At 42.1% G+C, this 18,366-nt stretch overlaps 1 protein-coding gene across 2 annotated transcripts; it reads left to right on the top strand.

The window, feature by feature from the left end:
• Positions 1-2,096: 2,096 nt before the first annotated feature.
• Wsb1 (WD repeat and SOCS box containing 1) lies at positions 2,097-17,781 on the top strand. Of its 2 annotated transcripts, XM_021212084.1 has the most exons (9): positions 2,097-2,429; positions 6,024-6,192; positions 8,546-8,814; positions 10,876-11,007; positions 12,634-12,734; positions 15,041-15,213; positions 15,480-15,593; positions 16,397-16,504; positions 16,724-17,781. In XM_021212084.1, exons 1-9 carry the CDS (start codon positions 2,390-2,392, stop codon positions 16,881-16,883), a joined length of 1,266 nt encoding a protein of 421 aa, XP_021067743.1. In that variant the 5' UTR covers positions 2,097-2,389; the 3' UTR covers positions 16,884-17,781. The 2 variants fall into 2 exon arrangements, with proteins under 2 accessions (XP_021067743.1, XP_021067746.1); XM_021212087.2 differs by lacking the exons at positions 2,097-2,429; positions 6,024-6,192; positions 8,546-8,814; positions 10,876-11,007; positions 12,634-12,734 and adding an exon at positions 12,742-13,778 and having other exon boundaries at positions 16,724-17,775.
• Positions 17,782-18,366: the final 585 nt, after the last annotated feature.

Below are 18,366 nucleotides of genomic sequence, written 5' to 3'. Positions count from 1 at the left end.
TATAGTGTAAGTAGTTGGGAGTCACAGCAGTTAGCCAAAAAATATTAATGGGGGTGCTTACTTGGACAATGTCTGTACTAAACAACAGTGTCAGCTCAGCAGTCGTGGCACACACCTTTAATCCCAGTGATTGGGAGGCAGAGGCAGGCAAATCTCTTGGAGTTCAAGGCCAACCTGGTCTACAAAGACTACAGCCAGGGCTACACAGAGAGACCCTGTCTCAAAAAAACAAAATCAAACCAACCCACCCACCAAGTCAGCGTGACTCCTGCAAAAGGCTGACTCACGGATTCCTGAAGCCTTCCAGATTGTTTGAAGATAAGAGTCATGGAGCCAGGCTGGCCTCATACTTACTATGCAGCAGAAGTGATTCTTAAGTTCTTGATTCTTGTGCCTTTGCTTGCCAAGAGCTGGGCTTTCAGGCATGCACCATTGCACTAAGGTGTCTGAGGAGCTGGGGATGGGATCTACGATTCCCGTATACTAGACAAATTTTTTACTAACTGAGCTATACCCCTCTCCCCCAGCCCTGCAAGTTTGTGAAATCTGCATATTTTTGTATGAAAACTCAAAAAAAAAAATTAGCTGGGAAGATGGCTCAGAGGTGAAAATGCTCAGCATACAAACCTGACCGTTCGAAAGCCCAGAACCCGGGTTAAAGCAGAAGGCAGGAGATTCCAGACTCCTCTGCAATCCCTTTGCTCTTACAGGGCTGTCAGGGAGTCGGGAAGTTACAGGGCCAGCTAGCATGGTGTACAAGCACTGAATCATGAGAGAGCCTGTCTCAGGAAAGGTGGGAGGTGAGGATCCACATCCTAGGATGTCCTCTGAATGCATTCTATGACATGCAAGAGCCTGTATTCACACAGAAGCACTCAGACACATGAACTCTCTCTCTCAAAAGAAAAAGAAAAAATAAAAAAAGAAAAGGGCTGGTGAGATGTCTCAGCGGATAAGAGCACCCGACTGCTCTTCCAAAGGTGCAGAGTTCAAATCCCAGCAACCACATGGTGGCTCACAACCATCTGTAATGAGATCCAATGCCCTCTTCTGGAGTGTCTGAAGACAGCTACAGTGTACTTACATATAATAAATAAATAAAATCTTAAAAAAAAGAAAAAAGATGCAAAAACATGCATACATCTCATACACACGCAATAAATAAATAAATAAAAGGAGACAATAGTGTTCTGTATTTGTCAAGACTGCATTTTCTTTTTCCTGCCACTGGTTGTCAGGCAGCACCATTGCCTTGCACAAAGTCCTGAACAAACATATTGACAAGCAGCAACCAAGTAATTTTTTTTTTAAAGGAGATGATTTATGTCTATTAATCATCATGATCTTAAGAATTTCTTCCTTGGGCAAAGGGACATGCACACAGTACATACACTACGTGCTGGCGTTTGAGGTCTGAAAAACTATGCTAGGCAGTTCTGTCTTCCAGGAGTATCTGAGAAAATCTAAGCCGATCCTTTGGAAGAAAGAGTTCCGTGAGGGCCACTAAAATGCAATTACATCATCTATAGATGATACTCAGATTGAGATGTGGGGCACACTCAAACAATGAAGTGGAATAGAGACCTCGACTTCTATGGAAGAAGGGCAGATTCTGAGGTAGAGGTGATATTGGCCAGATCTTCAGGAGGCCTGACTTTAGGGACCAGTTAGAACCGAGGCAGTCTTGGGGGAAGCCTCAGAAGTGAGGCCCCATCACCTTGGGTCTCCTCCATCAACTGAGCCTTTCCTAAAACCAGTTTGTTCTGTCCTGACCAATCGGACACCACTATGCTAATTTCCATCGTAACTCTTTCTTCAACGCAACCTTCACTTCCCAGGTACTAAGGAGCCAGAGATGTAGCTAAAAGGGATTAAGCACGTGAAACGTCTATTTTGTCTTTTCCGGCTCGGTCACGTGCATTATATAATCCCCGGCTTGCCCTTGGCAAAGAGCCTTCGACTTCGAAACTGCCCGCAGGTCGCGCTCTGCGGGCTCACGCCCGTCCGTGGGCTCAGACCGTCACGTCCCCTGCGTCGGGGGGCGGGGCCCGATGATCTGACGTCACCCACCACACCCCGCCTCCCAGATATTACCCGTGCCGCCCGCCATCTTGTCTCAGTGTCTGGTTTGGCGGCGGAAGCGCTGGCGGGCTGTGTGAGTCTATGAGTGGCAGGCGCGCCGGCTCTTTTGTCTGAGTGTAACCCGGTGGCTTGGTTCCAGGGATCCCGGTGATTTCCCCCGGGAAGTCCGCAGCGGCCGCCCGCGCTCGCTCTTCAGTCCCCACACCCGGGAGAGACCGAGCCCGCGTCACGCCCCTCAGCCCCCGCCGAGTCCCTTCTCTGTCGTCGTGTCCGAATCGAGTCCCCGGAATCAGACGGTGACCCATAGATGGCCAGCTTTCCCCCGAGGGTTAACGAGAAAGAGATCGGTGAGGCCCGGGGTGGAGGGGGTAGCGCGGGGACGACGGGCAGAGTGCGAAGGGGCTGGCTCCGGGGCCCGGGGGGGAAAACGGGGGTGGGGTGGGGGATGGGAGAACGGGGAAGTCCGATGCCAAGGCCCACGAGAAGCGGGGGACAGGATGCCGGGGCTCCGGAGAAGCGGAGAGGAGCAAGGACCGGCGCTGCGTGGCGGGAGGAAGCAGTCCCGCGATGGGCGTCGGCCGGGAGTGAATGGACCCAGAGCGGGCCTCCCGAGTTTGCTCAGCGCCCGGCAAACCCTAGTGACACCATCACTGCTGGGGTGCGGATCGGACGTCCTGGGATTCTCCCGGCTCTGTCTTGGATGTCCAGGGGACCTGGAGGAAACTACTAGCATAGGCAAAGTGGTCTATCCTAGGCTCCCTTTGGTGGGAAAAAGTTGAGCGAACTTTTGTGTCTTGAGGCGCAGTAGGAGCAGCAGCTTCTGTATGTCCGGTACTCTTTAATGAGAAAGGGACCTGGAGAGATGTCACCAGTGTGGGGAAAAAAAAAGTTTTATTTTTTTAAAGGATGGCGTTATGAAAGTGAAGGGTTCAAAGGAGGGACCGTGTTGCCCACCTACGCGGTGGGAGGAGCCGTGTGAATAGGTGGGGTAGTTGAAGGAGGGCTATCGCAGAGTTGAAGCAGTGGCTAGACCTGTCACGCGCCAGGCTGAAGACTGGACAATGGGGAGTGGAAGGGCGTGGGCCAGACCTGCCCATTGGCCTCTTTAAAGCACTTAGCATTATTTAAATTCTCTCAAAGGAGCCCCCTTTGAGCCCATTGGATGACATTCATTGAACAAAGTCATCAGTAGGCACTGACATTACTACGGTTTTGTCAATTGGATTTTCCTGTCAATGCTAAACGTAGGGGCAGGACTCCATGGATGTGTGAAGAGTTCCAGGACAGGCTGTAACTGAGCTACTGCCCCCTTTACAAGGCACTGTCACACTTCCTTTCTGGTCATGAAATCAGAGGATGGAATGTGAGGAAGAGCTTAAATCTGGTTAGCCTTGTTCAGTGGTGACTCATGATGTAAGTAGTGTGCAGAGGCTGTATTTTAGGGCTGGTTCCCACTGCCCCATTACTTTTTTTTTTTTCTCCCCAAAGCACTTTAGGGAAAAAACCTTACTTGAGGTTGGTAATATTTTACTAGTCAGTACTTCAGTATTTAAAACAGCTGATTAAAATATAAAAATCGCTTGTGTCTGTTAGCTAACAAGGAAACGTGAAGGCACTTAGAAAAATGCTGACTACGTAACAATTGTCTTACAGTACTAGAATGCCTTAACATTTGAAAATGAGTTAGTGAATTGTTTCTTCGGGTTTGGTGTTTGAACCAGCCACATCCGTATCTCATTTACACTTTATAAAGAAAATTAGCCAAATGATTGTGCCCAAGATTATTTTTTTAAAGTAATCTAAAAGTACAGCCTTAAATCTGTGGGAAATAAAGTATTATTAGATCAACTTGGGAGCATCCTCTTTTAAAGCTAATGCTTCTGTTGCCTTCTTTAAAAAGTAGAATTTTAAAACTTGTTCTCCTTATTTGTCCCTTCTAAAATTCATTTTGACCAATAGATGAAGGTTAAGCAGGAATCCCAGTTTAGGGGGCTGAGTATAAGAACCCCAGTGAAAGGACCATGTAAGAGTGTATGTAGGCTTGGAGAAATGCGGGAAGCCTGCAACAATGTGCTCGTTCTGAGGGGTCGCATTGAAAATGCATTCTGCAGGCCTTGAGGCTCACCTACTCATGAGTCTTATGTCACACTCATGTGACTGCCAGTAACAGGAATGTGAGCTTATTCTGTGTTGCTCCCTTTTGAAGAGGTGGGGGTGCTCTATCACTTTGGTTAAACCACACCAGGAAGTACAGTCTCCAGTTCCGGGTATCACTTTTCTAAGGGTCACTACTAACGGGAATGTATTCCAGGAAAATGTGTTAAAATTAAGTTAGGAAAAGATAGAAAATGGATTCAAAACTTTATAATCTGAAGAATGATTGAAAGAACTAGAAATATTTTTTTTTAAAGATTTATTTATTATATGTTAGTCCACTGTAGCTGTCTTCTGACACTCCAGAAGAGGGCATCAGATGTCATTACGGATGGTTGTGAGCCACCATGTGGTTGCTGGGATTTGAACTCAGGACCATTGGAAAAGCAGTCAGTGCTCTTAACTGCTGATCCATCTCTCCAGACCAAGAACTAGAAATATTGTATCCTAGAGTAGCCTCCAGTATAGGTATCATGTGATGTCATGAGTTCAAGATTGTTCTCAGATCAGAATCAGCTGAATAGGTGGGTGAGGTAGAAGGAAGAATTTGAATTTCTTTTGTTTTTTGTTTAGTTTTTTTCTTTTTTTAATGGTTTTTCGAGACAGGGTTTCTCTGTGTCACCTTGGCTGTCCTGGAACTCACTCTGTAGACCAGGCTGGCCTCGAACTCAGAAATCCNCCTGCCTCTGCCTCCCCAGTGCTAGGATTAAAGGCCTGCGCCACCAGGCCCGGCTACATGTGCTTTTTTATTTGTTAAGTAAATATTAATTGAACACGTGTAGTATGTGTGGAGAATAGTAAAAGTGTGTTCTCCCCTTCTGCCATGTGGGTACTAGGAATTGAAATCAAGTGGTCAAGCTTGGCAGCAGGTATGTGTACCCACTGAGTCATTTTGCTAGCCCTCCAGCTCTTCCCCGCCTGCTGGATGACTGGATATTTTAAAAATTGTAGCCTGGGCTGACCATGTAGCTGAGGTGACCTTAAAATTCCAATTCTCAGCTGGGAGTGGTAGCACACGCCTTTAAACCCAGCAGAGGCTGGAGGATTTCTGAGTTCAAGGCCAGCCTGGTCTACAAAGTGAGTTCCAGGACAGCCAGGGCTACACAGAGAAACCCTGTCTCGAGAAACAAAAAACAAAAACAAAACCAAAAATTCAATTCTCTACCTGGTTTGTACTAATGATGAAGACAGGGACCGGGGCTTCCTGTAGGTTAGCAAGACATTATAGTAGATAGGGTTTCTCTGTATAGCCTTGGCTGTCCTGGAACTCACTCTGTAGACCAGGCTGGCCTCAAACTCAGAAATCCGCCTGCCTCTGCCTCCGGAGTGCTGGGATTAAAGGAGTGCTCCACCATGCCAGTCTACGATTTATAGTTCTTGAAAGGTGATGACAATCTTAATTCCCCTTCTGTTCTCTTTTCCCTTCCCACTTTCATGGGGTCTGCCTATTTAATCCAGGTTGGCCTTAAAGATTTGTCATCCAGCCCCAGCTACAGTGAAACTTTGTCACAAGGTCTCATGTGGCCCAGGCTGGTCTTGAACTCCTGAACAGTAAGCCTTCTGAGGGCTGAGGTGATAGGTGTGCCTTGCATGCCTAGTGACATACTTTAAATCTCTTGGAAACCACTATCAAAACAAAGCTCATCTCTAATGTTTCGGGGTAGAAAGCCAATTAAACCATGTCTAAAAGGAAAGGGGGCAGCCTCAGCAAATGCCAAAATAAGATGGGGCCATCTGAATCCGGTAATTACACGCAATAGCCTGATTTTGTTTTTGTCTTGTTTTAGTGAGATCACGCACTATAGGGGAACTTTTAGCTCCAGCAGCTCCTTTCGACAAGAAATGTGGTGGTGAGAACTGGACTGTTGCTTTTGCTCCAGATGGTTCCTACTTTGCATGGTCACAAGGATATCGTATAGTGAAGCTTGTCCCGTGGTCCCAGTGCCTTAAGAACTTGTAAGACTTTTTTCCTTTGCTTTTGTTGAATTTACTATTGTGTTTCAGTGTTGGGTAATAAGATACTTTAAGTTTTCTTTACTGCCAGTGTTAGACGCTTGTTTGTAGTTGGAATCCTTATTGAAGATTGAATGTAAAGAATTACCTGAGCCAGTCACAGTGCTGCATCCCTTTAATCCCAGCACTTGGGAAGTGGAGGAGGCAGGTGGGTCTCTGAGGTTCAAGGCCAGCCAGGTGTAGACCTTGTCTCAAAAAAAAAAATTATCTGGGTGGCCATGGTGGTACATTCCTGTAATCCCAGCACTTAGGAAGCAGAAACGATGATGTCATAGTGTAGAGCAGCCTAGACTACGTAGGGAAAAGGTCTGGACTAAATTTGTATATTATAGAGTGTTGTAAAATTTTCTCAGATATTTATGTTCCTACCCTCTCCCACACTGTACCCCAGGGTCTCATACGCAGGAGCCAATGCTTTGCCAACTAACCTACATCCCTGTCTCCTGGTGTGTGTGTGTGTGTGTGTGTGTGTGTGTGTGTGTGTGAAGACAGATTAATTGTGCCTTGCATTAGTGTGTGTGTGTCCTGTTGTATCAAATCAAGTGATCTGTTAGATGAAGTTTTTTGCATTCACTTTGGATTTCACACACTATTGGTTAACAGGGGTGTATAAACAGATTTTTTTCTAAGATCTACTATGTGGCCCAGATTGGCTTTAAATTTTTGATCCTGTCTCAGTCTCCTGGATGATGCTGTCTGGGTTTGAGCCACAGACCCTTCTGATTGGAGTAGGTTGCGGGAGAGGCTTTAACCTAGGCCAACTTCAGATTCAGTATGTAGCCTTCAGTAGTATGATGACTTTGAACTTCTTCTTCTTTTTTTTTTTTTTTTGGTTTTTCGAGACAGGGTTTCTCTGTATAGCCCTGGCTATCCTGGAACTCACTTTGTAGACCAGGCTAGTCTCCAACTCAGAAATCTGCCTGCCTCTGCCTCCCAAGTGCTGGGATTAAAGGTGTGCGCCACCACCACCTGGCAGATCCTTCCTTTTGTGTGTGCTTGAGAAGGATAAGCGAGGATATGTAGCTCAGGGCTGTCTTGATCCACAGTTTGTGCTACAGAGATTGGTTGCTGGCCTCTGGGGTCTACCCAGGAGTGGAGGCTAGAGGAACAGGGACATTGTAGAATATCACAGCCACAGTCCTCTGACAGGGCACATGGTGACCAAGGACTCCAGGAGATAATGGATCTCTTGCCACTGTGGGAATGTGGTCAGCCTTTGCACAGAGGAAGGCTGTGTCTCTTTTGTTTTTGTTTTTTGTTTTGTTTTGTTTTTGTTTTCGAGACAGGGTTTCTCTGTGTAGCCCTGGCTGTCCTGGAACTCACTCTGTAGACCAGGCTGGCCTCGAACTCAGAAATCCACCTGCCTCTGCCTCCCGAGTGCAGGGATTAAAGGTGTGGTGGCCCAGCATGACTTTGAACTTCTAATTCTGCATTTCTACTCAGAATTGCTAGAATAACTGGGTATCCCTCTATCATGTTGTGGTGGAGATGAGACCTGGGGTTTCATGTCTGCTCTGCAAGCATTCCACCAGCTTAAGCTTTATATGGCTTATTTTAATTTTCAAGTTAATAAGATTTTATCTAGGCTTGTGTTGTCCCTTCACTAAGCACCAGGGTCACTGAAGTTCTCATAACTTTCTGACAGAACTTAATCTAGTCGTGCTATCTGTCCATCACCTGACAGTTCTTTTTATCTCTGCTTGACTTAAGGACATATTCATGATAGTTTCAAAGTTTTCCGAAGTCTCTGGCTTCTAGTTTACTGAAATAATCTAGTTTAGTATCCTAAAAGATGGATTATATAATACTTAACATTATTTAGCAATTTAGCAATTTATTTAGCAACTGAGCTAAATTAGTCCTTAATTTCATAGAGAAGTTACTGTTTTTCTCATCCTAACTTCTCTTAGCATAAACAAAATGTACAGGTTTAGTGTCACCAATGGGTGCATGTCCTGTGATAGAAGCTGTGTCAGTTGAGACACTGACTAGTGCTGGACACTGTCAACAGTGCCCACTCTCAAGTGGAACCAGACTTTACACTACTGTTAAAGAAGTTCTATTGAAGGCAGTTAGGAAGGAAAATTAGCTATAAGTTGTTTTCTTACTGAGGATTCTCTCAACCACCAATAGTTTTCATGAGTTGAATTTGTCTAGCTTTGTATTTCAGATACCAACTTTTCCATCTTTAGAATTAGTGATATAATTGTATTGAAAAACTTAATAAGTGTTAACAATTAGTGTTTATAGAAGTTCGGTACAAAGAAAAGTTCATTTTCAATCTTTTTCCCCTCAGTCTTTTGCATGGTTCCAAGAATGTTACCAATTCAAGCTGTCTAAAATTGGCAAGACAAAACAGTAATGGTGGTCAGAAAAATAAGCCTCCTGAACACGTTATAGACTGTGGAGACATAGTCTGGAGTCTTGCTTTTGGGTCTTCAGTTCCAGAGAAGCAGAGTCGCTGCGTTAATATAGAATGGCACCGGTTCAGGTTCGGGCAGGATCAGCTACTCCTTGCCACAGGGTTAAACAACGGTCGCATCAAAATCTGGGATGTCTATACAGGTATGGATTCATATGGAAGGTGAACCTGATGATTTTCTGATGGGAGCACTGGAATATATGATTTGAGGACTTTAATGAATAGAAAAGTGAGAATTAATGTGTCTTTATAATTGTCCTAAGTCTTCAGTTTATAATTTTAATCTAGAAGAAAAATAAGTTTATACTACTTGATAAAATATGCAAAAGCAGGTTTGGTTAACTATTTTAGTTAACTAGAAACTAATATTTTAGTTTCTGACTCAGCAAAATGTCTTACATGGTTTTTCAATGATAATTTAGGGGTTTTCACGGGAAAGCATTTTTTTTGTACCCCAAGCAGGTCTCAAGCTCGCTGTGTAGCTGATGACTTCAGCTCTGCCCTTCCAGCCACCACATCCTGAGTACTGGGATTGCAGGCGGGTGCTGCGACTCCCAGTTTTATGCAGTGCTAGGAATCCAGTTCCAGGGCTTCACCTGCATACTAGGCGGGCACCTATCAGCTGACCCACTGACCCAGCTACAGATCAGAGGGTTGCTGTCTCAGCTAGGGTTTACTGCTGTGAGCAGACACCATGACCAAGGCAACTCTTTTAAGGACAGCATTTAGTTGGGGCCAGCTTACAGGCTCAGGTTCAGTTCATTATCAAGATGGGAGCAGGCAGGCATGATGCAGGAGGAGCCGAGAGGTCTGCATCTTCACCTGGAGGCTGCTAGGATAAGGGTGCTAAAGCCTATTCCCACAGTGACACACCCACTCCAATAAGGCTATACCTCCTAATAGTCCCACTCCCTGGGCCAAGCATATACAGACAATCCTACAGTTGGTTTTTGGTTTTTGAGACAGGGTCTCTCTGTGTAGACCAAGCTGGCCTCAAAGTCACAGATCTATCTGCCTGCTTCCCAAATAAAAGTGCACCACCATGCCCCGCTCACAAATCAAATTTTAATGATCGATATCTAACCTTCAGAATGGTTTAATCACTTTATCCAACATCTAACTACACAGTTGGGAAAGTTGAATTCTTTGAGCCATTAAGTATTCAAGGTGGGGTATGGTAACAGATGCCGTCTTTGATTGAAGCACTTGGGAAGCAGAGGTGGGTGGATGTCTGAGGCCAAGTCCCCCCCCCCCCCCCCCCCCCCCCCCCGGTCTACATGGTGAGTTCTAGGTCAGCTAGTGCTATGTAGAGCGACCCTGTAACAAAAACAAAAACAAACATGGTGATACATAGGTGTGTGATGTCAACACTGAGAAGCAAGGTGAAGGCAGCGTAAGTTGCACAGGAAGACCCTGTCTCCACCAAGGATGAGGGAGGAAGCTCAGTGGTAAAGTGTTTGCCTAACACCACTTCAAACCTGAGGTTCAATGACCAGCAATACAAGAAAAGAAAAAGGTGCCGAGCAGTGGTGGTGCACGCCTTTAATCCCAGCACTTGGGAGGCAGAGGCGGGCAGAAAAAAGAGTTTAGATTTTGTTCTAGTTCTTAGCATATTCTGTTTGTTCACAAATATAAAATAATTTGAATGAGCATCAAAGCAAGATGTACCCCAGGACATAGACAGTCATAATGGCATTGACTTGGGGACAAGGAAGCAAAGTTTGATTGACTTATTGAGGGGAAAAATTAAGGTGACCACAGATTTTTCTAGAAAACCAAACTTCCAGTAACTGATAAGTGCTTGTTTGTTTGTTTTGTTTTGTTTAGATAATGTTAAAATTAAAAGTTGTGACATAATGTTTACTTTATGGAGCATTTGATGGTCCAAGGCCAATGAAATAAAAGCAAAGGGAAAAGTTGATATTTTGATATTGTTGTAAAGCCATATGGTACAAATGAAGAGTCAGTGATGTAGGTCTTTCTTAATGCTAATATGGCCTAGTTTTCTTACATTTCTGTCATTTCTTTTATAGTTTTCTAATACATGGAGGGTTTGTTATCTTGGGAAGAAATTTCTGAGTTGTGGATTCTCACAACTAACAATAGCCATTAGTTAATAAATGAAAAAATTTATTTCATAAAACAAGGAGGTAACCAAGAATGTCTGTTCATTTTTTTTTTTTTTTCCTTTCAATCACATTTAGGAAAACTCCTCCTTAATCTGGTAGACCACATTGAAATGGTTAGAGACTTAACTTTTGCCCCAGATGGGAGCTTACTCCTTGTATCAGCTTCAAGAGACAAAACTCTTAGAGTGTGGGACCTGAAAGATGATGGTATGTATGCCTTTTGACCTTTCCCTAGCTGTGTAAAAGAATGAGGTTTTGTTTCAATTTTTTGAGCCAGGGTCTCTCTGTAGCCTTAGCTGGCCTGGAAATTGCTATGTAGACCAGACTGTCCTCACAAGAAATCCATCTGTCTCTGCGTCTTGAGTGTTAGAGTTAAAGATGTGTTCCACCACCCCTGGCCACGTCTCTTGGTATTACTATTTTTCAGAGTGATCTGGGGATTGCCCTTGCCCTCCCCTGACTCAAGAAGGACACCAGTAATCATAGCTTTGGGGGAGGTAAGGTCAGGAGAATTGAGAGCTCTAGGCCAAACGTAGCTACTTAGCAGGACACTGTCAGGAAAACGGGAACCAACTGGCTTGGTGATCACGGTTACTTTCCTTTTTTTTTGTTTAATACTTGGCTCCCTTTCCTATGTAGATCAAACAAGCACAGCTTAAGTAAGGCAGAACAGGAACCAGCAGTTACTGTAATGAACAGTCTGACACTGCTCAGACCAACCACACAGATCTATAACTCTAGTTCCAAGGAATTCAACATTTCCTGGCCCCTGTGGATACTGCATGCAAGTGCTACATAGACATATATGCAAGCAAAATACTCACATATTAAATAAATGAAATTTTAAAATAGAAAACATTATTTTGGGGGCTAGAGAGATGCCTCAGTGTTTAAGAGCACTGACTGTTCATCAGAAGGTCCTAAGTTCAAATCCCAGCAACCACATGGTGACACATAACCATCTGTAATGAAATCTGATGCCCTCTTCTGGGGTGTCTGAAAAAATAGCTACATTGTACTTACATATAATAAATAAATCTTTTTAAAAAAAAGCACCCTATTTTTAAATTTTTATTTAAAACAACAAATCTAGTCACCCAATAAAATTTGGATTATAGCCTGATTTACAGATCAGGATTTGTAACGTGGCTAAATGCTGGTAAGTATAGGTCATAAATTCTTACATAAAAAGTATGAGCTGTTTTACCCTCTAACCTCACGGAGAAGTATATTGGTGTGCTTGGTTTCTTTCTGAGATGTGTGGTGTATTGATGTATTATTTTACTTTATAGAAGCAAATAAATGTAGAATAGGCTGGAGTTACCTGCCTCCTCCTAAATACTGAGATTAAAGGTGTATGCATTAGCATGCCTGGCTTTTATATTCTAACTTGTATTATTTTTAGTTCTGTATATTCATGTTTACCTACATGTGGTTATGTATGGGTGTCTGAAGAGGTCAGAGGTGTTAGATTCCCATGGAGCAATAAAGTGCTGGGGATCAAACTCAGGTCCTCTGCAGAGCAGAGTGCTCTTGACTACTGAGGTGTCTCCAGCCCTGTGTAATTTTATCAAGCAAAATACTACCCTCTGTGAGTTCGAGGCCAGCCTGGTCTGCACAGTGAGTTCTAGAACAGCCAGGGCTACATATAGAGTCCCTGCCTTGAAAAAAAGGATGGAAAGAAAGCAAGCAGGTGGCAGATATTGAGGCCTTTCTATGTATATACATCTTTTTCATCTGTAAAAGTTTATGATAAATGTAGACTACTGTCTTGTCCGTCAAGGTGTTACTGGTTTGAAATGGGTCCTGACACAGATGCTTCTTTTTGTTCAGGAAACATGATGAAAGTATTGCGGGGACATCAGAATTGGGTGTACAGTTGTGCATTCTCTCCCGACTGTTCCATGCTGTGTTCAGTTGGAGCCAGTAAAGCAGTATGTATCAAAGCTCTTGTACATGTATTGTGAATTGGATGATAATGTATGCCTAATCATTTTAAATCTAAGTAACCTATTAAGTCTGTGCTCGGTGTCATGAACATCTTAAGTGCTTTATTTCATTATGGAGAGAATTTGCATGTAGAGAATTAGTTATTTGTGAATTGAGAATTGAATTGCTTTTAGAGATGTTTATAAAATGAAGGGTTAGTGAGGTTTTTTTTTTTTTTGGTGAAATCTAGGAATGCTTATGTGCTGTAGATAAGATCTAGTCCATTTTTAAGATATTTCCTTGCTAATTATTTTCTTTGTTTTTGTTTTGTCCAGTTTGCTGGTTTTGTTTTGTTTTTAAGTTTTGAGTCTCAGTTGATCCTGGACATTTAACTGAAAAAAAAATAATTCATAAGCAATAATAAAATTATAACTCGTGGATGTCCTACAGTGGATTATAGATCAAGCTGCACATGGTTTTACAGCGTGCCTATTGACAGCTTAAGTAGTGACTGTTGAAGGTTGTACTTTTAGTGAACTGTCAGTTTACTAGCTCTGAGTTAATGTATTTTTAAGAGTTTAGTAGCATTGAGTACGAAACTGGATGAACTCCAAATACGTATAATGATGGCAACACTCTTTGGATTGATGGGGGTGGGGGTGTCTAGATAAAACACATTTTATTTTGTCAAGAAGTATGTTAAAATGATAGTTGTGAATGTTAGAAGTTTAAAACAAAGTAGTTTAGTTTTGTTTTTGCTTTTTGTTGTTTTTGTTTTTGTTTTTGTTTTTAAATCATAAAAACAAGCTAGATGTTGACATTGCGATTTTAGGCTGTGTGTTTTCCATATGCTTCTTGCTTTCCCTGTCACAGGTGGTGGCAGCAATATTGGTGTGATTGAGGTTATGCTGGCACCACTCGCACACAGGCGCACAATGGTGTTAGCTGGGCAGAAAGAGTGGCATCTCTGGCTACCGGGCTGGGGGCGACCTTTACCATAGGATGAAGTAACCTTGCATTCGGCTGCAAGGTGTACTGTACGTACACAGGTGCTGGTCGACGTCCACTTTCTGCTTTTCTTTCTTTTTCTTTTCTTTTTTTCCTTTAAAAAGTAATTTCCCCCACAGTAATACCCAGACTCCTGAGTAAATTGATCTTCTGGTTTGAAGGAATTGAGAGTCTGACGAGTAAATTTAATGTTAAAGTCATTGGCGTTTGAGTGCTTCCTCTCTTGGAATTCTTAAGATACTAGCAGTACCTTAAATTATTTACCCAGTTATTTATTATACTTATTTCCCTTGGGAAATAATGTGTGCAGAAAGGAAATAGCAGAAAGGATTATTCTACTTGAAGAAGAGGGACGCTGTCTCACTAGGCTTGCTGTAAACCTCCCAGCTTACATTTATTTACTCTAACAGTAAGCATTAGAACACTGTCTAGAACTACTTGAGAGGCTAAGGCAAGTAGATGGGCCAGCCTGGGCTACTTAAAGATCAGCCTTGACTTCTTGGTGAGACACTTCCTCAGAGCAAAAAAACCAGCAAAACCTATTTAGAACCTTCTGCACAGTCTTTGGATGTTTAAAATCTAAACTGTATGTGGACTTACTTTTACGTAATTTAACTGTTTTATGCTGAAAATAACTAATGATTATAGTCAATTTGGAAAAATAAGTGTTAAATCTTGATTATCTAAAAATGTTGTAGTTATATTAAAATAGTATTTTCATCTGTAATATGGTTTAGTAACATCCTTGTTTGCCAACAAAATTATTTTTGGCTGTGAAAATTCTCTTTGCTTGCAGTATCTGTTTCTCTTCCTAGGCTCTCGGTGGTGACCCAAGCCTATTGTAAACAAGTGATTATCTCAAAGGGAGATGCCAATGGAGTAACAATTGCTAACATTACATTTTCTGTCTGTATATATTTTTAAAAATTGGTAGTTTCTGGAAAAAAGAGAAAGGGGTTTGTAATACCTAACCCTATTTATTTCCATATATTTTAGTTCATTAGATTTTGGAATAAATGGATTTCAGTATTTGTGGTTAAATTGCAGTGCCTTTATTTTCCCTTTAGGCTTATTTTTTAAATTAACATTTAACAGAAACATTTGAAATAGAAATTTGCATGTCTGCTTTGATTAACTTAAAGACTGATTTTTAATCTACGACACTGAGCATATTATTTAAATTACTCATAATTTGTAATTAATTTGATGTAATATTAAAGTAGCAATTGTAGTTTAAGATGTGCCCCTTTGTCCTCTGTGTGCCTGAGTGAAACTATAACATTTCCCTCTTTTACTATTTCAGGTTTTCCTTTGGAATATGGATAAATACACCATGATTAGGAGACTGGACGGTCATCACCATGATGTGGTGGCTTGTGACTTTTCTCCTGATGGAGCATTACTAGTTACTGCGTCCTATGATACTCGTGTGTATGTCTGGGATCCACACAATGGAGACCTTCTGATGGAGTTCGGGTGAGTACCACATGAATTATTTCAGTCAGTAACCCAACATTGGCTCTCAGTATAGCTTTGAAGAATTTGTATAGAGTTAGAATCCCTAACAAAATGTAAAATTAACAGCTCTCTGTTTCATTGAACTTGGCTCTAACAGTTCTCCTCAGTCTTAGTTGTATCATCAAAGCCCCACTTTAAACCTTACTCAGAGGCCAGTGAACTTGGTACCAAGGTTATTTTGTTTTTGAATTGATCTGAAACACTGCAAATCTCTCTGACCCCAGGCACCTGTTTCCCCCGCCCACTCCAATATTTGCTGGAGGAGCAAATGACCGATGGGTGAGAGCTGTGTCTTTCAGTCATGATGGACTGCATGTTGCCAGCCTTGCTGATGATAAGTGAGTATTATGGAGTATAGTTTTGTCTGTAGTCGTGATTTTTAATGAAAGTGTGCTTTAACTCATAGCACTCATTTAAGCTTGATTTAGGTTTTTGTACAGGAGTTTGTATTTGAAGTGGTCTTGGTTTGTGGGCCAGATTGATCTTGAACTAAAGATCCTTCTACCTCTGCCTCTTGAATGCTGAGAATTCTATGTGGACCACCATGCCCATCCTGTAACTGGGGTTTAATGAATGTCTTTCTAGACAACACTTTGGAAGGTGTTGTTTTTGCTTAACTGGCTATGGTGATACACACCTATAAATTGATAGCCACTGCTTTTGAGATTAGACAAATGTAGAAAAGAGTAAATCAGATTGTTATATTTTATTTGTAAGAAAATGACAAAGCTTCCAATTGTGAACATTACAGGTTCAAAGCCATGCCTTGAAGTCTCTTTGGAGTTTATCCAAATTACCAAATGATATAAAATGTAAGCAATAAAGTGCGATAGTATAGAACATGGAGGCTCATGCCTGTAATTGCAGCATTTGGGAGGCTTCTAGCTTGAGCTGTGTAGTGAAACCCAACCTCAAACAAAACAAACTTAGATGAACTAGGTGGAGAAGACAGACCTGTAATCCCAGCCCTTTGGCAGTAAAAGCAAGTTCAAGAATTTGATGCTGGCCCAGGTTGTGTACATATGAGCTCATCTTAACCAAAGTTACCATGCTGTTTGACTCGTGTGTGTGTACTCTGTGATCAGAACACAGAAACATTGCTTTCTGACTTAACTCACTGGATCGCTTATTTCCCTTCCAGAATGGTGAGGTTCTGGAGAATTGATGAGGAGTGTCCGGTACAAGTTGCGCCTTTGAGCAATGGTCTTTGCTGTGCCTTTTCTACTGATGGCAGTGTTTTAGCTGCTGGGTAAATACATTTTTCTTGTTTCTTTTTCTTTTGAAAACTTATTTCTTTATGTGTATTTCTGTAAATTTCCTAGACAAACTCTTTATATATAATCCTGCTACTTGTCTTGGAGTTCTTATTAGAGTCTAAGGTGAGATGTATGGATCTGATATACAGCTGTAGGGACATAGGACAAGTGTAGTTGGGTAACCGTGATTTTGTTTTTCCATTTCTCTGTAGGACACATGATGGAAGTGTGTATTTTTGGGCCACTCCAAGGCAAGTCCCTAGCCTTCAACATTTATGTCGCATGTCAATCCGAAGAGTGATGCCCACCCAAGAAGTCCAAAAACTGCCTGTTCCTTCCAAAATATTGGCATTTCTCTCCTACCGCGTTTAGACTGAGGACTGCCTTTCCTGGTAGGCCTTCCAGACAGAGCGCCCTTTACAAGACACACCTCAAGCTTCACCAGCTCAAGCGTCTGTCCTTGGAAGCCGGGAGATTTATTTAATTTGAATCCACTCTTCATTTCATAAGTTGGACTTTTAAAGCATTATTTATACACCATAGAAATATTTCTGAACATATCATGTAATTTTTTTAAGATTAACTGTGAAAACATTACATACATGTATTGTATATATTTAGATATGACCTGCTGCTATATATTGAATGGGCCCTTTAGTTTTCTCTTAGTTCTGACCTGTATATATTGCTTTAATAGAGCCATAATGTGTATATGTGCTGTTTATTAGAGCAAATTCAGGGGAATTTTTGTTTTGTTTTGTTTTTTTATTTTGGGGGCACTGAGTTTAGATGATGCATGGAATTGGTCAGGATGGATGGTGTGAAACTGTAAGAGAGGTTTTGAATGTGAAAAAGGGTTTCCAAAAGAATGGTGTCTTGGAGTTTGAATGTGATGATTTAAAAAAGAGCCAAGTAAAAAGATAGCTAGAAAAAAGGTTGTCTCTCATAGGCCTTAATTTTGGAAAGCAGCTACTTACCCCTCAGAGAGTAAAGTATTATGCGTTCTTGTCAATTTGAAAACTACATCTACTGTATCATTGCTGAATATTTTATTAATACTAAGGGACAATTATTTTAAGACCATGGTTTTTGTTTTTAACATTTTATTTCTGCAGAGGTTGATAGTGGTAACTTACCAAAGAGAAGCAATACACAGTATGTCTGCTTTAGCCTTCTTTTATTTATCTCATCTGCAGATGTTGAGAATGTATGCATTATGTAAAATGCTTGTTTTTTATCTTTGAGCTTTTTTTAATTAAACAACATAAAAGTACTACATTGCCAATGTTTCTTTCATGTGTTGCATTGTGTAGTCCTTTTGTCTAGCTGTACTGTAAGGTTGCTGGTGGGTCCACAGATGGGCAGTGCAGAAGACAGTGAGGAAGAAAGCATGTAACAGGAAGGCATCACTTTGTGCGGGCATGCGTGCGGATGTGTTCCACCACTGTGTCCTGGGTGCTGCCATAGCACTCATAGTGTTCCTCCTTAGGCACACTTGATGCTGTAGAGCAAAGAACAGTTGAGCAAAAGAATACCTCAGAGCAATGGATGACCTCAAAGTAATCCTGCCTGGTAGAGGCTGATAATCTGGGTCCTCAAGAAGGCAAATAAATGCACTCTCTTAGCCATGTATGATCTAAAGGATAGACCATTCACTGAGTATATGTTCTTCATGTTGACCAGGTATATGGAAATAGTTAGGAAAGCCAGAAAAGAATCCCAAGTGCTTTCTCATGGCAGCTATATTATACAAAAAACAGAGGCAGCTGGGCGTGGTGGTGCACGCAGAGGCAGGCGGATTTCTGAGTTCGAGGCCAGCCTGGTCTACAAAGTGAGTTCCAGGACAGCCAGGGCT

This window comes from Mus pahari, chromosome 14, assembly GCF_900095145.1.
Source record: "Mus pahari chromosome 14, PAHARI_EIJ_v1.1, whole genome shotgun sequence".
In the NCBI taxonomy this organism is placed as follows: domain Eukaryota; kingdom Metazoa; phylum Chordata; class Mammalia; order Rodentia; family Muridae; genus Mus; species Mus pahari.
The sequence above is the reverse complement of the archived record's forward strand: the minus strand, read 5'-3'. Positions and strand labels throughout refer to the sequence as shown.